Source organism: Gavia stellata, chromosome 2 (genome assembly GCF_030936135.1).
Source record: "Gavia stellata isolate bGavSte3 chromosome 2, bGavSte3.hap2, whole genome shotgun sequence".
Classification (NCBI taxonomy): domain Eukaryota; kingdom Metazoa; phylum Chordata; class Aves; order Gaviiformes; family Gaviidae; genus Gavia; species Gavia stellata.
Window position 1 is genome coordinate 50,781,606 of NC_082595.1, and position 23,906 is coordinate 50,805,511.

A 23,906-nucleotide genomic window follows, 5' to 3' on the forward strand; every position below is an offset into this window, starting at 1 on the left:
GTCAGGAGGAGGATTTTCGCTGGTTAACGCCAACTCCGAGCGCCTCCCGGGGAAGCCCCCGCGGGAGCCCGGCAGCCGCGGCGAGCGCACGGCAGGTGCTGCCGGCGCGGCGGGGGCTCGGCCCGGCCCGGCCCCGACGGGCGGCGCGGGGGAACCGGGGGCGGCCGCCAGCGCCGGGCCGGGGCGGGGAGCGAACAAAGCAGCTGCCGAGGGCGCGCTGCCCCGACGGGGCCGGCCGGCACGGTGCCGCCCGCAGCGGGGGCGGGGTGACCGGGGCACCCGGCCCCCCTTCTCCGCGCACACACACACACACGCAGACACGCACACGCGCGCCCGGACACACGCGCGCCCGGGCGCACGCAGAGAGACGGGCGGCCGCCGGTGCGCGGCGGCAGGATGCGGCGGCTGCGCCCCTGGGCGCTGGTGCTGGGCGGGCTGCTGTGTGCCGCCGCCGCCGCCGCCGCCGGGCCGCCGCGGAGCTACCCGCACAGCGCGGTGCTGGACGGCGCGGCCGCCTACCGCCTGCGCTGGGGCCGCCGCGGCAGCGCTCTCGCCTTCCGCCTGGAGGTGCGCACCCGCGGCTACGTGGGCTTCGGGCTCTCGGCCGGCGGCGGCATGGCCTCGGCCGACATCGTGGTGGGGGGCGTGGAGAGGGGCCAGCCCTACCTGCAGGTAAGGCCCGGCTCCTTCCCCTGCCCGCAAGCCGCCGGCGGTGCCGGGGCCGCGCGCTCCCGGCACCGCGCTCCCGCGCCGCGTCCCGGGTCCTCTTTGTCCGCCCACCTTCCCCCTGCTGTTTCTTTCTCGGGACGCCCCTCTTTCCCTGCCCCTCTTTCTTTCGCAGCCTCCTCGCCCCTCAGCTCCGTACCTCTTCGCTTCTGCCTTCCAGCTTTTTGGGTATCCCTACTGTTCTGCGCTCCTCTCTCCCCGGAGGAGCTATTCCTTTTCTGTCCGCTCCCTGCCAACCTTTCCTCTAAACTTCTGCATGGGTTTCGTCGAAGGTGTCAGGTTTCCTTCCCCTCTATCCAGAAAATGCAACAGCCCTTTTCTTTCTCCTTGGCCACGCTCTCCCTGCCGGCCCTCCGAGCCCAGACCCGAGGGGGAGAGGAGAGGGATGGCAGAGCCTCTCCCAGTGAGGTGCGGCACCTTTCCCCTCACCCTGCCGTAGCTCATCGGCGCAACCAACAAGGGATGGAGCTTGGATGTCCTGGTGCCGCCTGCGCTTCCTCTTTGTCATCCCACTGGCATGAGGGCACGATCCCACTAGCTTCCCAGCCTGCTGACATAGTCATCTGCTGGGGCGCAGCCAGTGCTGTTCCTGTCCTCAGTGTTCCTCCTCTCCTCACCTTGGAGGTGTTTTGACCCAGGTATTGAAAAGGACTTACAGAGTAAGCACTGGGGCTCCTGGTACTTATCCTTGGTCTGGTAAAGCAATCCCAGAAGAGCCCGGCTGTATTGGCATAATACTCTAGGTATGTTTCTGTAGTTGTCTAGATATTGCCAGGGCTACAGCTGGGAACAGGAGTGTGGGACACAGGCTCCGCTGGTGCTTTCAGCGAAAGCATCCCTTCCAAGAGGCATCGATGGCTGGTAGGGTAGGTGAGAGGGGAAGGGCCACACACCTTTGGTCCCCTCTCGGCGACCTGAGATCCAGCCTGGAGGAGTAGCTCTGGGGCTGGGGAAGCAGGGACACCTTGTCCCACAGGTGTGTGAAAGGGGACTCAGGCCCAGCATGATGACTTATCACCCCCCGTTGCTTGAATAATAACTTTTAGAGAGGCCATTCAAGAGCAGAGCAACACCCAGTTGTTAAGAATACGGTCTAGGAGAAGTTGGCTGTCTTTTCTTCATTGTGTTAGAGCTAGTTTATCTTTGAAGCTGCTGCTTACATTTTGTGAGATTTTGCTTTAAGTATATGGATTTTTACCAACAATTCGTCCTAAGAAAACTAAATGTTTAATGTGCTCCCCCTACTATTTGTCAAGATTTTATAAAATCAAGCCTTTTCCAGAAAAAGGGAGTTTTTTGCATAAATATTTCCTTTTTTTTTCTTTTAGTTCACTGAGTGAAGTTTAGGCAAATATTTGTTTTATCTAATTTCAGACTGATAATTTTCAGAATATTTTTTCTCCATATTTCGAAATGAAGATAATTTTTCCCAAAACCTCAGTCTAAATAAATCACTAATAATAATTAAAAAACCTGATTCTGGTCATCAAGCAATCAGCTTTTAGCTCACAGAATGTAAGGTTTGCTGGAGCCATACATTTCAGAAGATACACCTATTAACTATTAAAAGAAACACCAACTTTGTGCCTGGTTAGTTCATAGATCCTGTTAGGGTAAAGCGAGCCTTTTGGAAAGGCATCCAAAGCTAGTGTAAAGACAGGCAGGGATTGAGGATCCATCATTTCCCTTGATAGTTTGTGGCAATGGTGAGTCTTTGCTATTCCTCATTTCCAGTATTAGTTTGTCTGGGTTCAGATTCCAGCTCTGTATTTTCTCTACTATATTAAAAAGTCTACTCCCCCCCATCCCGCCTCCATAAAGTTATTTATATGCGGTAATCAAGTCACTCCTCAGTTTTCTTTGGCATAAAATAAATAGATTGAGATCTTTAAGCATCCCACTGCAGGACATTTTCCCCAGCGCTCAAAGCACTTCTGTGGCTCTTTTCAGCACCTTTCACAGGTTTTCAGCATCCTTTAAAACTGGCTTCATACAAATTCCATTCTTCTTCCAAAGATTTTATTCACTGGCATCCCATGACAAATACAACTGAGATAGAAAAGGGAAGAACTGTAGCAAGCACCTCCTGTTACAGAGCACCTGGTATTTTTCCTGAAACACTCATTTAGCACCTGAACATCTGCTAAGCTAAGTGTTTTGTTGCACTTTTGAGTTGGTAAGGCACAGAAGAAACACTTCTATCTGTTAAGCTTGCTTGCAGCCTGAGGTTTTCTCCATTTTTTCTTCAGTTCTAAGCAGCAAGGTTTCTTTTTAAACTGGAATGATGTCTTTTAAAAAATTTCTCCGTTTAAGTATTTCCGTACTTGCACCAACAAGGAAAGGCCAGAAACAAAGACGATGGAGAAACAAAATTTGTGCAAAAGCTGCTTCTGGCAGGTCAGCAGGGATTGCTGTAAAATAAGTAACTTGTTCTAGAATGCTATTTCAATAATATCTAATTCTTCCCTTTACTGGACACAAAAATACAGTTAATATTTTAAAAACACATTCTGTGTTAAGTGTATATCATCATCATTTACATTATTCACTACTGAAAAAGAATTTTTCATAGATAGTACCCATGAAAGTATGTGGTTTTATGCCTAGCTGCACTCTATAAAATATGTACACCATATAATGAAAGAACTTACTTTTCTTTTCGGTTTTAGAAATATGTTTTTATTCCATGATCATCAGTCGGAAAATGTGCATCGTGGTCTAAACTCTTAGAAGGGTCATTTTTTGGTTTCTTTGAAAGTTTTGAGATGCTTGTTAGTGGCCTGATTTTCAGAAGATGTTCTGAAACACCTTTATAGCTTTTCAAGTGAGCATTGAAATTGCTAGTCTCTTGGGAGAATTCAGCCTCTTTCCCCCCCCTTAAATCCTCTCTCCTCCTTTAAAAATAGAAAGTGTTCTCAGAGGGAAGAGTCCTTTTCTGGGACCAAACATGTAAATGTAGTTAGGCTACAGCTGTCAGTAAAGGTAAAAACAGGTACTACTCAGTCTGTGGAAGATCCATGTATCAAGGTAGAGGAAAACTTCCAGATAGTTTTTGGAGAAGAGAGAAAACATCTCTGGCATTTATTCTTCATCCTTTCAGAGCAAGTAGATGCTATTCCCACCGTCAGCAGGCAGTGCTTGCCTTGAAAAAATCTGGTGACTCAAAGTTCTGGGTACCTGAGACAGACTGGGTTTTACTTTCTCAGTTTTTAGGTGTATCCTGAACTTTGGTGTAATGAGTTAGTTGTTTTGGTTTGCTTTTCCATGTTTGAGCTGTATTTAAGCTAAAAGGGTGTCTGGCATAAGTAAAGGCTAAAATGATTTGAAAGTCTGAGGTTTTGCGCTAAGTATATCAAGGTGAAAAGTGTTATGATGTCATTAAAGCAGAAGAACAAACCTCCGTGGTGTACCAGAGTAGTTTTTTGGAGAGCGTTTGAATGATTAGAAAATGATACATTTACTATCCTAAAGTTTCAAAAGTTTGGTATTTGGAATGGGAACCTAGACATATTTTGGGAGGATGTAGAGGACATAGAATGAATACATATATACACACGTGCATAGCTTTACTGTAGTGTCGTGAGGGAGGCACCTCTACCAAGCAGAAGGAGAAAAAGAGGGAGGTCAGTGAACAAATTATTCTCGCATGTTACTGAGAGCCCTGTGGTGACAGAGCGGCAGAGCAGCAGATTATGCGGGGTTTGGGTGAGCGTGTTTGAGAACAAGTAGAAGATACCAATGGGGGCTGGTGTTGGAAAGCTGGGAGCTGCCTTTGTCTCTATAGGGAGGGGGTGGACTTGGAAGGAGAATTCATACTTAGCAAAATGTTACCTTGAAATATTGCCACGGTCACTTGTAGCATGTGTTACTCTTCGTAAAAGTTCTTGGGGCAGCCTTAGCTTTTGCATCTAGTTTTCTTTCCTCTTTTTTTCCTTTCTTTTTTTTTTTTAATTAATCTTTTTTGTGCTTATGAATTGACACAGCATGCATTTTCATGCTAGACCCATGCCTTTTCCTTGGTCTCCACCCCTGTCTGGAATTGTGCATCCCCACCCACAGCACGTAGCTGCTGAGAGCCCCATTTTGGGAAGAGTAATCCTCCCTGATGAATGCCTATTTTGTGCAAGTTATACAAGAGGGTTGCATTGTTAGAATCTTCTGTTGAACTTGCACAAAAATAGTCGCTACTCAGGGTGAATAGGGACTGTGTGTCACTAAAAAGTACTTTATTATTCATTACAGCCTTGCTTGTTAACTGTCACCCAAACTAAAGAATATCTGTTATCAAATGTATCCCATAGAGTTAGCTTAATTGCTCATAGGGAAGTACTTGGAAGAGATTTTAAAGGACAGAAAACAGTGAGCATTCTCTGTAGTTAACGATATGCTGCTTTTAAGTGCACTCATGCCAACAGCAACAAAAGAAGTGTTTAGAAAACAACTTGAAAGGCGCCAAGAGAGAGATGCGAAGTGAGTGCCACACTGACATATCTCGGTGCTTTGTTGGAGGTATTTCGTACCTTTGGGCATTGGGGCAAAATCTCCAGATGACTAATGAGTCCCTCTTGGCTTCCATGTGGGGCGTAAAGAGACACTCCAGTGTACATCTCCACTGGCTGGGTGCTTTGTAGTTCCCTTTCAGAGGTACAATAGTTAGGACAAGGAAGCAACAGTTGGTGAACGGAAGATGAGAAGAATTCTGTAGCTCTTGTATTTTGCAGGCAGTGGGGGGGCTGTTGTGCAAGGTTTTTTTGTTCTTTATGTTTTTTTTTTCTTGTCCTTTGGATTTGGGAAACACCAAGAAAATGACATTTTCTTACAGCTCCCCAAAAGTAAGTACCTGGGGCAGGATGGAAGTGTAGCCACCGTGAGTGATGCAAAGGCTTAAAGTAACGGGGGAATGACTGAATTCTCAATATAAATGAGTATCTTAGAAGCAGGAGAGGGAAGAGGGGAGATTTTCTAAGGTGCATACAGAAATTTTGGGAACAAGTATCACTAATAGTTGTGCTTGAAAATCCCTTAAGTGTTTTTAAAACTTCCTCATAATTGAAGTAATTAAAGTAATTAAAACAAGAAAACTTGTACTGCTTGAATGTGGCTCCTGTGTGAGGAATGTTCCTTGTGATAAAGTGCGGTATCTCCTACTTACAGATTTTCTTTCCCTTAAAACACTTCGCTACATGTTTTGTCTAGTCTATTTGTGTTAGGACAGCCTTTAATCTAGCTTTATAGCTTCTGATATAACTGGAATATAACCTCTTAAATCAACATTTATTCTTGATGTAAAGACTCGGATAGATCCTTGGGACTCTGCTGCAAGGTCAAATTATCCACGCAGATAAGTGATGTCGTATTTCAACTTCTAACTGCTTGTGCTTCTTACACCTTTGTGTGGTAAGTCAGAGAGCTCTCCGCATTTCAGTGTTTTTCATTTGTGTGTGGAGAAAGCGATATTTTTATATCCCCCAGGAATGCCACAGAAACCAAGGGATGTCACTGCTGGCTGTAGGCTACCGGGAAGCCGCCCCGGGCAGCATTTAACTAGATATAAGAAATACACTGAAGTGTATTCAAATGACGCAGTTTGAATGAGGAAAGATGTGTCTTTAAGTAAATAATTTTGTTTCATGTGTAAAAAATACACACCGTCTTTTTGCAAAGAAAGTATATGTACATGTGCACACCCATACATGCATTCTCTGTTTCTGTAAATACACAAGTGAAAACTGTGTGTCTTTGTGTATATGTGTATGTCTGCACTTAAAATGCAGACACACCCACAATTATTTGTTACAGATAAAGGGTTTCTGTCCTTGTTAAAGTTAGTAGTGCACCTGAAGTAAATAATCCACATTTACTCCAGTGTAATTCAGCCAGTTCAGTTGGAATTGTACCAGGAATTGCGCGCAGCTTCTCGGAACTGCCTGTGTGAGTGAGATCCAGGCTTCCTAGCAAGGACTGAATCATTTCATGCTAGTAGGTAAAAAAAATAAATAAATCAGTAAATTAATTACAAACAGACTGCTCATAGGGCAGCAGCTGAACTTACTGATCCCAGTTACTTTAGGAACTTCTTACAACTGCTTGATTGCTGTCACTATACCCTTTCTGTGGATATTTTTTTGTTTGGGGCCAAACCCAAGATTGGATCAGTCAACTGGAATGCTCTCAAGGTGTTCTTATATGGAGCAGTGATGCTTTCAGACTCCTGCTTCATGTTAGTTTTCTGTGGGTGGGCTCTGCTTTTCCCTAACAGAGCATAGTAAGAACTTTGCCTGAAACTCAAGCTGAAATTTATTTGAGGTTGCAAAAAAGTTTGATTTGCTTATTTGTAAACTCATGCTCTGTTTGCTTCTTGCCAAATACAATGTAAAACCAGCTTCTTTTTGGTGGTAACATCCAGTGTGTGCTGGAACCATGAGCAGCAGGATTCCATCTAAATTAAATGCAACAGTTAAAAAGAGAAATGTTGACCACAGTTATTTTTTTGGAAACCCAGAAGGCATAGCTTGGTGCTTATTTCAAACAAATGTTTTGGTCAGTTCTTTTGCGTACTGTAGCAATTTATCCATCCTATTCATACTAAGGTAGATGCTCTCCTGCACCATCTTTCGTCTTGGTTACAGCTTCCTAATTGCTTTTGCCAAACTTGTCTTCAGCCCTGGTCTTAGACATCAGTTTGGTAGTTTGAGGATGTTCAAATCTCCATGGGTTGGCTACAGAACATCGGTGAGGACTAGTTGCAACACAGCTTGTTTTTCCGTCATTTCCCATTTCTGGCTTGTCCCTTTACTTGCTTGTAAGTGTTAAATCACTGCTGAAATGGCAGTGATCTCCCAGTTAGAGAAGGGCAGCGTGTATAAATCCCAGCGGCAGAGCTGCTCGCAAGCCAAGCCTGCAAGGTGATTGCTGGACGGGGCCACAGTGGGCGAGTTATTTTATGCTCCTTGAGGTTGAAAGGTGCTGTATATCATTTAGGATGGGAAATGGATGTCATAAACAAAACGATCTTGTACATTGTAAAGATCTGGGGAGGGAGTCCCATAAACACCTGTTCAAGTCTGCCATGACAAGCTGATGGAGCTTTTGGGGTCAGGCTTCCCTCTGCAGCTGTGCTTACATTCTCGAAGGAGAAACCTCTTTTCACATCCTTAAGGGATTATTGACTGTTTGTAGAGCAGCAATCAGAAACCATATATGCCGCAAAACATTTCTTTTAAGAAAGAGAGAGGTTAATGGGGTCTGAAAAACAGTATAGCATGATCGGCTTCACATCTGGAAAAGAACATAAAATAACTTGTACTGTCAGGAAGATTTTTCATTTTCCACATGTTGTTTCAACTTCTAGGTAATGTGAGGAAGGAGATACCTAATTATTTGACTGATGGCACAACTTAGTCCAGAATTTAAAATGCCATTTTATGCAATATTATCAAAGGGAGTACAGAAACTTTAAATGTTTCACATGTAAACAGTTTACATAAGCAAATTCTGAAATAAAAATGTTACTATGTAGCATGACCAATAACACTTCTGAAACTTCGTTTTAAGCATTTACTACTTAAATAGCCAAAATAAGATATTAACGCTAGAAAAATATAGTCGTTTCACCCTCACCTTCTCTTTTTGTAATGCTTGCATTTCTGTAAAGTTGATGTGAAACTTGAAAACTTTATCTTCTTTTAACATATGATATACTTTTGTGTGTATAAGAAACTGAAGAATCTGTATGCAAGTGCTGAATGAGGACATAAATCCATGTTGTCAGGTTTGTGCTGTGAGTGTTTCAGAAATTCAGTTTTAAGGACTTGGCAATTATTATAGACCTCTGCTGGGAGTCCATGACATTCAGGGAGACTTGTATCAGTATAATCTATTCCTACAAAGGACACAGGTTTTCTAGCTAACTGTACGGGGTGGCAAAACCAAATCTGTATAGAAGAGGTTGTCACATCAGAGCTTTTTCCTACCTGATAGGAAGAATAAACTGTTCCAATATGAGGCACATTTCAGAGCATCTGTGATAGATATCGAAGCACTGTAATTCTGCTGATGAAAATGTCACACTCCTTTCTCTACAGAATGGAATGAGTGAAACTTGTGTCTGTGCTGTCGTTTGGACTTAAAAGTCACTTTTCAAAGGCCTTCAGAGGTACCCAGCTTTCTCTTTTGACTAGGCACAAGGACTTAAATGGAGTGTAGGCTGTCCAAATGTGGTGGTTTTGATTGCATTTGTACCCTACGAGCAGGACTTTCATTTATTCTTATTTTTCTACTCTGAAAGGAGGCATAGGAGATGTATCAAGATACAGACTTATATCTATATAGATATAGCTACAACTAACTTTTTCTTACTTTTGCAAGATGCTGCTGAAAAGGATGTGACATCACAGTTTGTCAGTGTGTCTTCATTTTTGATAACTTCCTTTTGTTCATTACATCTTGTACACAAACTTGTGTCTGAAAGGCTTTCAAGCTCTGATGAGTAAATTGAGCAAAGTTTGACTTAAAATCTTCTCTGTGAACAGAAAGAGATCAGTACGTTTCCTTGGCAATGTGGCCTTTTTTGTTTTAAAACTGGTAAACAAACCGTTTTCGTGTGAGAGGTTGAGCAAACGCATTCTCAGCTCTTCAGAATTTTTTTTATTACATTATTTGATTTTGTTTTTGTGGTGAACATCTGGATGATTTTCAACATAGGAAATAAAAATAGTAATAAAGGCAGTTCGCTAACTCCTAAATAGCTCCTGGCAAGCATACTCACACTTGATTCCTCTAGGGCAGTCCCACTGCACTCAGTGGAGTTATAGGTTTTGGGGAATAAATGGACATCTCTGTCTTCCTGGGCACTGCATAAATTTGCTTCCCAGGTATTCTCAGCACCCTGATATTCAAGGGCTGTTTCAAGGTGGCATGTATCAGGCAGAGAAAGTAAGTAGAGACAAGGAATTCATTACTTCACAGAAATTTTCACATGGGAAAGATTAACGTTAGTTGGTCAGATTAGCATCTACCCACAAAATAATTTAAGGTGAGTCACGGAGCAAGGTGCCGTTCAGCGTCGACAGCAGGGGTAGGCAGCGAGCGCCCGGGCAGGCAGCGCTGCGAGCGCCCAACACGGCTCTCCCAGCGCAGCTCTCCTCCGGCGGGGAGCGGCGTGGTCCTCTCCTGGGGCCTGGGCTTTGGGACCACCTTCCCCAAAGCATTTGCTGGCAGTCACAAAATGAGCCCCTCGCAGTGAGCTAGAGCTGTGACCTGTCTTTGACTGTCGTCCAGGAGAGTGAAATACTTACACTGACAATCACGTTATCAAGGCACATCTGAGCTAATACCTTAATTACACAACTTCTTCGAGTTATTTTTGCATTCTCCCCACAGGCTCATGGAAGTCAGGGCTATATTACAAGAGGTTTTTTGGTTACGGCTGTGTCCTCTAGACTTCTTAAGAAATGGTGAAGTTTACCAGTAAAATATTTGAGTGTGCACACCTAACTTTGCTTCACATTTCTGAGCTTTCCTTCACAGCGGTTTCAGGCAAAGACTTTCAACTTGTTCACATGAGGAAAAGCTATTCTTGAATTTGTATTCCTCGATAATTCAATGTGTGGGTGCTTATTCTAATACAAGGGTGCCTTCCTCCAATTTAATGTAACATTTCAGCAAAGATATCACACTTTAATAAAAACTGATGTTCCCAAGTTTACATTTTTTGTCAGGACAAGCCCTTACTATTTTTAAAATGGAAGTGGAGATTTCATAGAGGAATGTTTTCAGAGCAGGTATGATACTGCGTATAGATGTACACTGCCTCTTTCCAAGCTCTGATGCAGGGTTAAAGTGGAGCGTTTTGATCCTCTGAAGTACCCATCTTCTGCTACCATCCCAGAACAGGCCTGTTATTTCCCTCTGGAAAAGCAAATCCAAGATTCTTTCTCTAAAAAAACATAACTCATCATTGCCTTTCTTTCAGTGTACAACTTCAGGTCTCAGACCCCTCTTTTGCTCTTTTTGGTGATTACTTTTCCGTGTGTGTATTCTTTCACATATGTACTCATTCATTTGTAGTCATGAGACGAGCTGACAGGAGAAGAAGGACTCTTTTTGGTACCTTTCAAAGTTTTTGAAATTTAGATGGGAAAAAATCCAAACTGTTTCAGTAGTTTTGGCAAGACAGAATTAAATCTGAATATTTTCATACTGATAAAAAAGGGTCAGCTCTTTACCCTTTTCTTCCTTGAAACTGCATCATGACTGAGATAATTTTCTACATATTTTCATCCAAATTAATATACCTTAATGAAATGTTTGGGCATGCAGTTATTTGCACATCTATAAAAGGCAGAGCAGCTTGTGAACTCTGACTGGTCTCCTGCACACACACAGAGATTTCTAGGGTGCGGTTAAGCCTAAGATTACAGCTCCTAAATGATCCTGTAGTGAATTAGTAAGGTATCATCAGCTACTTTCACCTGTATCAAAATACTTGGACATAACATTTTGCAACGTTTCAGCTTGGTTCCCCCCACTTTAACACAAGGGGAAAGCTAGAAATCTCTCTAAAAGTGCATGGAGGTCCAAATAGCTACAGAAATAAACGCCTTCCAGGAACAGCCAGCGCTGCATTATTCTGCAAGGATGCCGCACAATTAATGCTGTCTGCCTGTAGCCTGTTTGGCACGAGAAATATATCTGTTAGTTAAAAGCCCCCCTCCCCATCCCAAACCGGGCAGACACAGCCTAAACCTCAAAGGAGGGCGCCCGGAGGAGGTGCACCTGAGGTGGTGGCGAGCCCCTTCCAGGTGGCTGGTGCGGGAGGGGAGGGAGGGCTGGGCCCCAGCTGCATGGGGCCGCAGGAATTCGGGGTGAGGAGGTCAATGACCCGGCATCGCTGCAGCCGTTCCTGCATTGTACCGTGCTTCTGCTGAACCCCCGACAGGGAACGTCTTTCTTACAAACAGCTCCCCCCGCCCCCAAAACCCCAACACAACCCCAGCCCAGCACCTTTAGTACGAACTGAGCACTTGCCGTGCTTGTTAAGCTGTAGGGTTTCTGGTTCTAGTCGATGTTCATTCAAGAGGTTTGCTTTTTGTGGGGAAGAAAAAAGGAAGAAAAAGTTGTGTTGATGTGAATATTAAGTGAAATTCTTTCTCTCTGTGATTTGCCGTGAAGTTCACACCACCCCAGGTCACGATAAATTAGGCTTCTTGGTTGTTGGGTGCAGCCTTTATTTCTGCAGTTACATACAGGCAGCATGTTGTTAAAGTTGCTCAAGACATTCTTTAAGCTGCTTATCAAGGAGACTTGCTTTCCTGAAGATTTTTAATCAAAAAAATGTTCAGTGCCACTTCAAATTTATCATATGATACAAAACTATGATACTTCAACTTTTTACATAAAGATGTGTTTTAAGAGGCTTCAGTATTGGACATAAAGTTTTATTTTTAATTTAATATTAGATTTGAATAATGGCCCACCTTTTCTTTTCGACAGGATTATTTTACAGATGAAAACAGAGTACTTAAAAAGGACCCTCAACAGGATTACCATCTGGAATATGCCATGGAGAACAGCACACATACAATATTGGCTTTTAGCAGAGAACTGCACACTTGTGATACAAATGACAAAAGCATAACGGTAAGAGGGTCTGCCTATACGTAGAGAGGTGAAGTAATTAATACAGGCCAAATGTATACGTGGTTATGAAGCTGGTTATTAAAATCTCATCTTAGTAAAAGGAATTAATTAGAGAAATTCACTTTCCAAAACATGTTTGGTCAACTTAAATTAACCATGTGAAATACTTGCGCTAGCTTTATTAAGCTCTTATATTTTAATTTCAGCTTTCTTTGTCCTTCTACTTTAATGCATTATGTTCTCTAATTTCTAACACAGCAAGTGAACACAGGATTGAAACAGGTACCTCCGGGCCATCAAGTCCCATATCCTACGGTTACAATCATTCAAGAGATGCCAACTTGACACTTTTTAGGTCTTACGCTAACTTGTAATTGATCTGAAAGATAGACTTTTTAAAAAATTTGGAGCAGATATATTTGAAGTATATATTTGTTTTATTTCTTTATTCAAAATTAAGAAGTTGAAGAGTTTTGTGATAAAGCTCTTTCCATGGTAAATTACTTTTCATGGTAAATTCTTCTTTTGCCCTAGGGACTGCTGTTCTATTTCCTAAGCATAATTTTGAATTACATGAAGTTGATGACTTCTGTATTGGAAATGACAGATAGGTTAGAGAGATTTGCAAGGTTTTCTATGCTTTGGCTTGTTTACCACCCATTTTGGAAGCATTGCTATAGTAGTTCAACACTATTTTCATTGTCTATGTTTTCACAATATATGCAATGATAACAACATGAGGAGCTGAAAGATGCAGGAAGCAAACCACAGCTGTATAAACCGCCAGATTTCCAGGCGGTCAATAGATCTATGGTTTTTGCACCTGCTCCAAATTCTCAGTATAATTTAACATTCTGGGACACTTCAGGATTTATTAGAGTACTTTGTCTCAAGGGTGATTATTGCACTCTGAGAATGGTTTACAGAGAATTGATCTGTGCTGTGGCTGTAGATTGATTTTTAAGATGTAAATCTGTTCTGTAATTGAATGTCTATCTTCCGTAGCATTTAAGGACAGCAGTTCACAGAAGGTATTCACATTTTTACAGAGCTGAGCCTGGAAGATGTTTTGGGGGGAGACCTTCTGATTTCTGGCCAATAAGTGACCTCTCTAAAAAACCTTTTTTTATGCATTTAGTTGGTTACCTCTTTATGAGGCTGTTCTGCTATTTGCAGGTATGATTTAAGTTCATGACATCAATGAAGGAATCTGTCAGAGAGATATTAAACTTCTGCATATCTCCAATGAACCCTACAAGTATAAAACATTATTAACTTTAAAGGCAAAATTGTGTCAGTAGGTGACTGCTCCTCTGGTATACATTGTCATTGTTCAAATACAGCAACACCTACATCATACCTATGGTAGGAATTACGTGAACTACGTAAGGAAGATATTGTTCCTATTCCTTACGGACTTTTTGTGGGGTTTTTTGTTTTTTTTTTTTTCCCCAGGAGAGCACAGTGCGGGTAATATGGGCCTACCACCACAAAGACATGGGAGAAGCAGGTCAAAATTACCATGGGTCTAATCGTGGTACAAAGAGTCTACGTTTACTGAATCCTGAGAAAGAAGAAGTCTTATCTTCCTCTTTGCCATACTTTGACTTGACAAACAAAGACGTAAGTTACTCCGGGTTTTGGGTTTATGTGAAGATGGGGATAAGGTGGCAGCCAAAGCTTTGGGCTTATGCAATGGGGTAATGCGACTTTTATAATATTGTGTTCTTGCCCTTTTTATTAAGACAGGTGCCAGTACCAGACAAGGATACAACATATTGGTGCCAAATGTTTAAGATTCCTGTACAACATGAAAAGCATCATGTGACAAAGGTGAGTGATTCTGACTGAGCAAATTTAGAGGAGCTCAGATAACAATTACTCTTCAAATCAATTATCGCACTTTCAAAATTTGTTTCACTACTTACTGGAGTGAAAACAAGACCTCTTGTCTGTCTTCACAAACAAGTGGGTCAAGCGTATATGTGTGTGTGTGCCCAGGATCTGATTCTGGTGTGTCCTGACAACTGGCATGCACAGTGACAGAGCCCCTTTCTTTCTCTTCTCCTATGTCCTCTCTCCCTTAGGAAAATGAGGTTGAAAATCATTTCTGTTCATAAACATTTTTGGCAAAGAGTAAGTAAAATTGTCTAAAAGCATGTTCCGTCAAGTTTCTGCTTTTATGTAAGAATGCCATGAATTTCTTTTAATGGAGAGTAACTTTAGATTAAAAAATAATGAAATGGTGAAGTTTGTTCAAATAAAGGACCAGGTTCTTATCTGATTCCAATCACCTCTCTTGCGATGACCTCCGTGGAGTTATGCCACATTAGATCACTTGAGCACAGACTTTGTTATCTCCAGCTGTGTAAAAGCCAACTATTATGAAAAAAGAGATGGATGTTGTAGTTTATTTAAAAATTAATGAACGTGTGTAAACATCTACACAAGATTCAGCAGGATCCAAGGTGATTTCAAAACACACATGCATAAACATGTTTTCCTATAACACATTTTCTAACTTTTCTTTTGGTTTGGAACTGAAAGCTTAAGTGTGCTGGGGGAAAGATGGTTCTCACATTCCTTCCCAGAAGCAATATACTGAAGACCTCCTAAAAGAGCAACTTACTATTGTTCTAGACTGCTTAAGGTAGCACAGTGAGATAGCTCTGACCCTCATTTTTATCTTTCTTTGAATCCATTGATGCTTTTAAGTATACAATTCTATGCTGTTTTTTGGATTATTGACAGTCATATTTCTCCAATGCATTCAGTAAGACTGAAATTTTAAATTCGCTCAGAGAACTTAACGTGATCTCCAGTGTATCTCTGAGAAATACCTATAGTTATTCTGAAATATTGTGGTTTTCTGCACTTTATCAGAATGAAGAATTGCAAAGTCCAAATTTCTGCCTTCAGGTACTTGATCTTTAATCACATTTGAAATGTGTGACAGCTACTTTCACCGATTTGTATGAAAAGCAGAATTTGCTTGTAATACAGAATATATGTCAGGATTCCTAGCTTTCTGCTTTCAAGTGATAGAGCTTCAAAATGGTAGTTATCAGAATCATGCTTTCCATGTTAAGTTTGGTGGAAGTTGTTGATACGTGCTGTTTTGCTAAAAAGTTCCCTGGAAATATTTATTATTTATATTTTCTGAATTTATTTTTTAAATGTTTTGCCTGACTGCGCATATGGTTACTAATTTTAAAAAAATGTTGGGGTTGGTTGAAGCTAAAACTTGCTTTTTCAGAATAGTTTTATATTCTTTATTTTTATGATGAAGTATAAAAGTATAATTTTAGAAATTTGGTTTTTTTATAAAATTAAAAATTAGAGTATAATCCTCAGCGATTTTCCACCTTCAGAAAAGCAAACAAATTTCATCTTGCTGCTTAAAAAATGTTTAGAGAGAGAAAAATGATTATAGAAAGAGAGAAGAATTATGTAGGAACATTTCCTTAGCATTTCTTTTCAGGGGCACAACTTACTTCCTTACATTTTCATATACATGACTTTTGTAGATGACACACAGAGGGTTGTTGTGGAATTTTATCTATGCACTCTTGCAAACTGATTAAGCATTTCCTAAAGCCTACTGATACACAAAGGATGGGGCTTGTGGCTACTCAGGAGGATATTAGCTGTGCAAACAAAGATTGAATTTCACAAAGGGGAGGACAGGTGAAATATTTGCCTGATTAAACTGTCTGTGTTAGTTAAATACTTACGTAGATGTTGATTCTGGATTTCTTCTGTAACACCATTTTCATACAAACCTACACATCTCATTTTTACAGATAGAAAAAAAAAAGTTTAGAAAATGGTACAAATTCATCTCAGGTGTAATTCAGTCTACTTAAGTAGTGTACATGTGAGCTGACTTTGGCCATTTCTGTCCTCCTGTACGATTTTGTGGAGCTGTGAAGTGCAGTTCAGCTCTTGGACAATGTGTGCCATCAACACCGTGGAATTATGTGCTTAGCTGTGTGTATGTGTAAATCTGCTGGTGATCTGGAGTCTCAAGTAGGTACAACAGCCACAATGAGAATTTTTGTGATACTGTTCAGCTGTTCTCTGTCACTCCTTTCTTCTTGAAAATTGGTCTCAACGTTTTATAATAAAGTATTTTTTAAAATATCAGTTTCATCAGGAAAGCACAATATTTTAATGAAGGAAACTGTCTGAGAAAAAATTAGACCTATCATTAAAGTTAGAGGCTGAGACATTTAATCGTCTTTGTTTAATGAATGCCAGATTCTGAATCCAGATTCCGAATTAAAAAGGATTTTTTACTTCCATTGATCATGCATTATTTTAAAAAAGAGTACCTATATGCTGTCAGGCAGAGTATATTCAAAGAATTTACAAATGTATTTCATAAATACAATGTAGGGATGCAACAGCTGGGTAAGTGATAACACTTGGTCTTAGGGTGCATCTACAGTAGTGTTTTAGTTTGGACAAGCAGCACACTTTTGAAGCAAATCTTCAAGTTATTCTTGCTTACTTCGGCATGGTTACTGCCATGGAGCAGTCGTGGAGCTTGTGAACTGAATCCCTTTGGGTGAAACTCAACAGGAGGGTGTGCGCCAGGAGCACAACAGAAGTCCTCCAGGTGGAAATGGGCCATCGGTCCATGGGGCCAGACTGGCACTTGTACAAATAAAACATTTCTGATGCTGGATAGTGTGGATGTCAGGACCACATCCTTTTCCTCTTTTGTGCTTTTTGTTCCCAGTATACTGCCTACTGCCTTTGCCTTTCGGGCAGCTCAGGCACGGTCCCCCACCTGATTGCTTGCATGAGCAAGCTGTTGATTTGAAGTGAATCAAAAGGCTTGTTTGGGTAACAGTTGGAAGGTCTGGGTTCTTCTGTAGCACCAGGTAAAGAAATAACTAGCGTAAGAGATCTCAAAATCAGTCAAAGGTAAATTATGTAAGATCTTATGTCTTTTCTTCCTCTTGACATAATATTCATGCTAATTTCCAAGAACCTCAGGTAATGAGGAACAGCGTATTTTCATTGACTGTTCTTGATCAAGCTGCACTACGTGACATGTAAATTGTGCAAGAGATAAGACTGTAATGTTGTGTTCTTCTCACAGGTAGCATAAGGACATGGATAAGTAATTTCTCCTTATGCTGCATTTACCAACGGAGAACAGAGCTTCACTGCGATAATGGGGCACCCAGCCAGGGTTAGGACTTCTCTGTTTAATCTTCCTTTGTTTCATATCTCTTGAAACTTCTTCCCTAGGGAAGAGATTGTGTCTTCCTACATGTCTCTACAATGCCTTCTGTAACAAGATCTTCTCTGATGCCTCCGGGAACTCCCAGAGAAATAACTCATAATAACATTATGCCTGCTAAGAAATAAAAGAAGATGATTTCTTAATAGCTGGGCATAATAGTGATAAGAGTTACCCAGACTACAACCAACACCAGGCACCGAGCTGGTTTTGTGACTCTGACGGAGTACATCACTCCTCGGCTTCAAGCTGCCTACTTGGCTGAGTGGTGGCTGCTTGAGAATTTGTTAAACTTCTACAGGTTTCCCCTCCCATGTGTTTTTTGTTAACAGAACCAATTATCAGGGTAACAGGTCAATTTTGAAAATAACAATATGCAGAACAGATGAAAGAGATTGCTTGGAGGTAACAGCAGGCAACCATCTTTCTTCAAGGCGGCTGTTTGCAGGATGGCTCCACAGTGGTCCTGCAGCGGTGGACCCTGCCTGCTCTTCGCGTGGGAGAGCGCACATTGCCTCCTGGCTGCAAAATCCTCCTGCAGCTACATGTGCATTGGCCTGTTCTGCTGCTTTGAGCTTCAGGCTGTGCCTGAATGTGCCTCAGGCTTACTACCTTAGGCATTTTTGCTTTTCTCACATATGGAAGTTGGCCAAGAGCTTTCTCGGAAGTAGCTTTCTTAGAAAAGAAGAATTCCACTTATTAGCCCGGACTTTCCAGAGATGGGTTGAAGGTTACTCCTTGCTAGGATTTTTGCAGTTTTCTGTAAATATCATTGTTCTGACTGGTCCTGAATGTGCCTCTTAATCGCATCCCTAAAGAAAGTTCTCTGGTTTCACCAACTGCACCTGAGGAAGGACCTCCTCTCTGGCAGGACCTCTCAGAGGGAGGGAGGGACCCACTGGTAGAGCAGACACACAGGCACATCCATGCGCTGACCTCTGCATGAAAAGGTTTCTGTCTCGCTGCTGAAGCCACGCCGAGGGCAGCTCCTCGGGCGCGGAGAGCCCTTGCAGGCAGTCACTGCCGCGCCAGGGCTGGGAGCTGGAGCTTGCAGAGGGAGAGGCGCTTGCCCGGAGGAGCACACGCTGAAAAGGGGAGTCTCTGCAGCACCCTCCCTCTTGCGAATTGCCCGTTTTAAAAGTCTCACTGCTCTTTCGGTTTAAAAAAAAGTTACTCAATGGCAGCGCACTGGAGCTTCTGAGAGCCTTTAATTCTTGTACCATTGAGATGTCTGAGTTTCATGATTTTCAGTGTGCGTGGATGTGTGTGCTGACACGTCCCTCTCTACTTTGACAGTTTGTAAGAGTATTTGGTTATGTGGGGGTTTTTTCTGCCTATTTACTGAATTTATTTTTTTCTTACGATGAGCTGGCATCATGCAGATGTTTACCAGTGGCATGAAAGTGAAAATGTATTTCACATTCGTGAGAAATACTTCCCAGTGTTTTGGTAAATACAGCTTTTGCTGTATGTTCAAAGCTTGTTTTTTCTGCTGTTTCTACTTGTGGTTCTACAGATACATCTTTTTTTTTTTAATTACTGTCCTTAGCTTAGGTTTCACTGCTCCGTGTCTTCCATTTGTTTAAATTAATTGTATTGCTTATTAATGTAACTATCTGCTAAGGATTCATTACTTTGGCTTTGCATTAACTGTAGCTCTCCCAAGTGCTCCACTGTTTTTTCCACTGCAATTAAAAAACCTTAAGATATAGTATTTCCTCTACTGTCTCTAGATTTTCTGTGATTCTCTACACCTTTGGTCTCCCACTACACCTGACAAATTGTTTAATGCTGTGTGTAAACTTCTGAAAATTTACAGTATTTACTGGTGAAGGAATGGTATGCATATTCTATGTGCCAGACGTGCCATAATCGATTTGCATGAAGCTTTTCAGCTTCAGTGTATAGCATGTCCATGCTAGTTTCAACACTCTGTAAATTTTTCCTCTTTATTTTGTTAATTTCTTTGAAATATACTGTGTTTTCCTCAGGGAAAGTAGTTCCCTGGGCTTCAGGAGTAATAATCCCATAGACAAAAACATGTCAGACATTGAATTACAGTACTAGGAGCAGGAAAAGCAGTTTATGTAAAATAACAGATAAAGTTGGGTAGAAGGATCATTGAGCTGCATCTACATGTCTTTGAGAATTGCTCGTTTTCTTATACGAACTTTCTGGGATTTTTTGAAACTAGAAGTATAGTCAGAGGAATACTGGCAAAAGGCTGTGATGCGGCTGTGCTCAAGAGCATAAAGTACATCAGATTCTGTAAGAGAACGTTTTTAATGTGAAGCCAAATTTTAGAGGGCATTTGGCATTGGAAAGGGGGATAGTAAGTTGCATTTTGTAAGTTCTTGAACTTTTGGATGCCTGTGCAAAGCACTCCTTTTGTGCGCATTAATTGAACCTGCTTGTGAGAATGGAGTGAGCAGGTTTAGCACTGCTGAAGTGGGGAAGAAGCCCCACGATGGGCATGAGGTTATGTGGTCAAAATTCAGTAACTCGTACATACACCTCATGCACACTAAATTAAACTCAGGCAACAAATTAAAGACAGTAAATTTCCAGCCGTGGAGATGGGATACCTCTCATTTAACATGACTTATTTACAGGTCTGAGCCAGCTACTTAAATGACCTTACAGTGGCAAATATAGCCATCCTAGAGGAGGTGTCTGAAAAGCATGAGCTCAAGCATCCCCTGTATGGTTCAATCTCTCTCTCCATTGACTGAAGAGAGAACCCAGATGATAACCGTCTAACTGTGTTAGATATGCAGCTCTCAGATGCATGAATCAGGGGAGCTGTGTCCCACAAAAATGGTCAGGTGTCAGAAGAGATTGTGATAGGAGCAAAAATTGCAAAATGAAACATTTGTTTAAAAAATAGCCTTTAGGAAAAATGGGTATTTTTCAACCACAACTGTATGTTATTCTTTGGCACTGAACTTAGGATCTGGCTAGTGAAAACAGGCCAAACATATCACCAGAAAAAAACTTAATTATTTAGCATTAGCTGAGAAGTGTTACATTGGGCATATTTTTATATTGTCACAAAAGTTTTCCATTGTTGATCTCCTTAGAAAAGCGAGTCTCTTTTCAATTAAAGAAAGGCCTGTATTAGAGCACACCAGCAGCTGCTAGTTAACCTTCAGTTTCAGAACAATCTCTGATAAGGAAGTAAAAACTCAAAAAAAAATTGTTGCCAAGGGTAGCTCTGCTTTTTGACAATGGAATGCTTTAGTAATACCAAAGACCCCAGTGTGAAAATACAAAGGGACTCCAGTTTAAGAGACTGATTGATGGAAAGCCAGAAGGGCAGCCTGTAGCCTTCAGTACCTAAATAAGGGCACTGATTTTTAACTTGAGTGATACCAGACAGTAACTGCTTGTTGTTCTCTGGCTTGAACTTTTACATTTTGCTAAATGTGATAACTCTAGCAAATTGCATCATGCAGCCTGACATAAACAAATGTTCTGTATTTCCCTGCAAAGCAATTTCAGCCTCGGTAAATTAGATTGGCAAGCAAACGATCATCTTACGCTGCAGAGCTTGCAAGCTATCTGCCCTTTGATCTGGAGGACTGTCTCTTCAGTGCAAGCCTGAATTGGCCCATTAGGCTTTGCAGTGTTAAAGAACCATATAACTGAACTGGCTGGAAATTAAAAATTTTGCAAGCAGCTGTCTCAGGAAATAACAGAAGTACTGTCTTCTCTCATATTCTGCTAAATTATTTCATATGTAAAATTATTTCATGTATTATTTCATTCTGTGATCAAAGATGAAACTACATATGACCACAGATTTCACTGTCACACCGAACTTCATGTCTCTTAGGGGAACATATTCTTATTTTGCGGTAGTCTTTCGTTTCACTTGTATATCTTTACAATAAGAATACTTAAACTATGCAGCTATTGATGCATTATTTATTCCACACTTGGTAAGCAAAAATAATCTACTTAATTTCTGTCATCAGCAGACTTGAACATCTAGTTAATTTAATCCAGTTTCTTTGATTTTTCTTTTTTAAACTAAAACAACATCCATCTGTTATGGCAATGTATTGACTATGCCAGCACGGGGTTGGAAAATATGTATTTTATGTGATTTTCCAGTTAAATGAAAGTCAGAAGTTATGTAATTTCTAGTTACATACAAGTGTTAGATGACAGGAGCCTTAACTTGAAATATGACCAAAGTGAGCATGGAGAAGGGGAGGGTACAATTTTTGTGAAGCTCTCTGAGTTTCACCTCCCAATTCTGAGATGATTTGTGGGTTGATCTTCAGGAGAGGATTGCTATTGATTAATCCCGTTTTGTCTTGTACCATGTCTTTGTCTCTTCTTCCTCATCCTTAGCTTTGTGTATGGTTTTAGAGTAAGCCTGTGATGAGGTAGTGCACTGAAAAGGTAAGAAAATTGTGTCTAGGAATTTTCTGCAGCAACACTTCTTATCATAGCAGGCAGTAAAATATTTCAGAGTAGAATTGGGCCTCAGATGAGCAATTATAAAGCATCTTCTGTGCAAATACCAGAACAGCAGGTTCATAGGAAGTAAAATCTGACTTGATGGGGCTTGCATCATGTGAGGTGAGTGTCTGGATGGATCACAGAACGGACCTACCTTGGTCCTACTAGCATCTTGGCATTGCTTCTTGAGATCAACTTTCTAATTCAGACAAGTCACATAGTAGCAGCATGGTAGCAAATTTCCTATAGGGCCAATAGGAATTAATTGCTCCAATGTAATTTAAATGGAGAAGAAGTTTAATTTCTGATCTAACTGTTTAAAGTGTTTCTCTTCAGTACTGACCTCTCACTCTGCAACCCCAGCATTAGCTACTGGGGTTAGTTTTCAGAGAATAACATTATGATACCTTCTCCTTCTCTGCTTCCACTTGCAATGCGCAGTAGTCGCAGTTATGCCCAGAGTATAGACTCATTGACTCCCAGAGGTAAAATAGGAGGAAAGAACATTAGTAACAGTGGAAAAATAGATAGACAGTAGTCAGACAATGCCACTCCACCATGTCCACACATAGCATATATGACATCAAAATCCACACAGATGACAACTGAACCACAGGTAGATGGTGAATAGTTTCTCTTTGCACCAAGAATGAAGTTAAGTTTTACCTGGCATGAAAATAATCTACGTCTTGGCTCTAACTGAAATACACAGAAAAAACCCCAAACCCCAACCACCCTAACCTGAGAAAACATAAGTATCTAAGCAAATTATTATAAACTGCAGACTAATGCTCTTCAGTCTCCTTTCTCCATCCCCTCATTTCAGTGACCTTTCCATTACTATCTGTTAAGTTGCTTGGACTGGAACTGTGTCTTTCTGTTTTATGAAGTGCCAATTGTAGTTTTGGTTTCTAGAGAATTAATATAGTATAATTTTAATACAGTATTCTCAAGTGACTTTGAAAGAACCATGTCATCTGAAAATGCCCCTCATTGTGCGACTTCATGAGTGCTGTTGAGGGGTGTTGGAGCCCTACACAAGGGTATTGGGGTCTGGCTCAGGGTGAGAAAATGTGGAAATCATAGTATTAATGTAGGCATTAACTAACCGCACTTATTTTGTAAGCCATCTCATGTTTTATGTTAAACCTGTAAATACACATTTTTAGAGGGTTATGAGCAATAGTTCCTGAGGTTTGTTCTGCTGAGTCAGGAGGCTGTGTCATGTCAAAATCATGAGCCTTGTGCTTATTTTATCCCATGCTTTCCCTTCAGCAAACTTTAGGTGCCAGAGCATCCAGGTTGGTGACTCCTGTAGAAGCTCAGTATCTGAATGCCTAAGGTCTTTCTCGTGTGTGTTCCCTTTTGGCAGTCCTTCATGGAAGTCAGCATTTCCTTGTCAGAAAACATGTTTCCTAACTGTATAGCCCAGTATGTGTAAAAACAAGAAATGGACACGCTGTAAATTCTCATGCGCTCTGTCTTCGGGCAAAGCTGTGCATTCACTCCCAAGCAGGAGGGGACAAAGTAGTATGATGTTATTAAGCTACATGATTGAAGGGAACATTTTGCAGTTGTACAATAGTATTAAAGCTCCTTCCATTGCCATTTCAAAGACATAGATAGACATCGCTGTGCGTGAACGGTGTTTTCATGAACAAAAGGGAGTACCTTCACCGACTTTATTATTTATGCTATTCAAATTATATGTTCCTCTTGAATAAATATAAACTCTTTACAGACTACCCATTTTGGCTTTAGATCTGAAACATATTTGGTTACATATTACTTTATTATGATATGGTTTTTACAAGAA

The 23,906-nt window shown here is 41.3% G+C and overlaps 1 protein-coding gene across 1 annotated transcript in view; it reads left to right on the top strand.

The window, feature by feature from the left end:
- Positions 1-396: 396 nt before the first annotated feature.
- The window catches only part of MOXD1 (monooxygenase DBH like 1), a 50,370-nt gene continuing 26,860 nt past the window's right edge, over positions 397-23,906 (top strand). Inside the window, exons 1-4 of the mRNA XM_059835768.1 lie at positions 397-672; positions 12,220-12,366; positions 13,822-13,989; positions 14,116-14,199. Coding sequence (XP_059691751.1) covers positions 397-672; positions 12,220-12,366; positions 13,822-13,989; positions 14,116-14,199 — 675 coding nt within the window. The remainder of the gene's footprint in view (positions 673-12,219; positions 12,367-13,821; positions 13,990-14,115; positions 14,200-23,906) is intronic.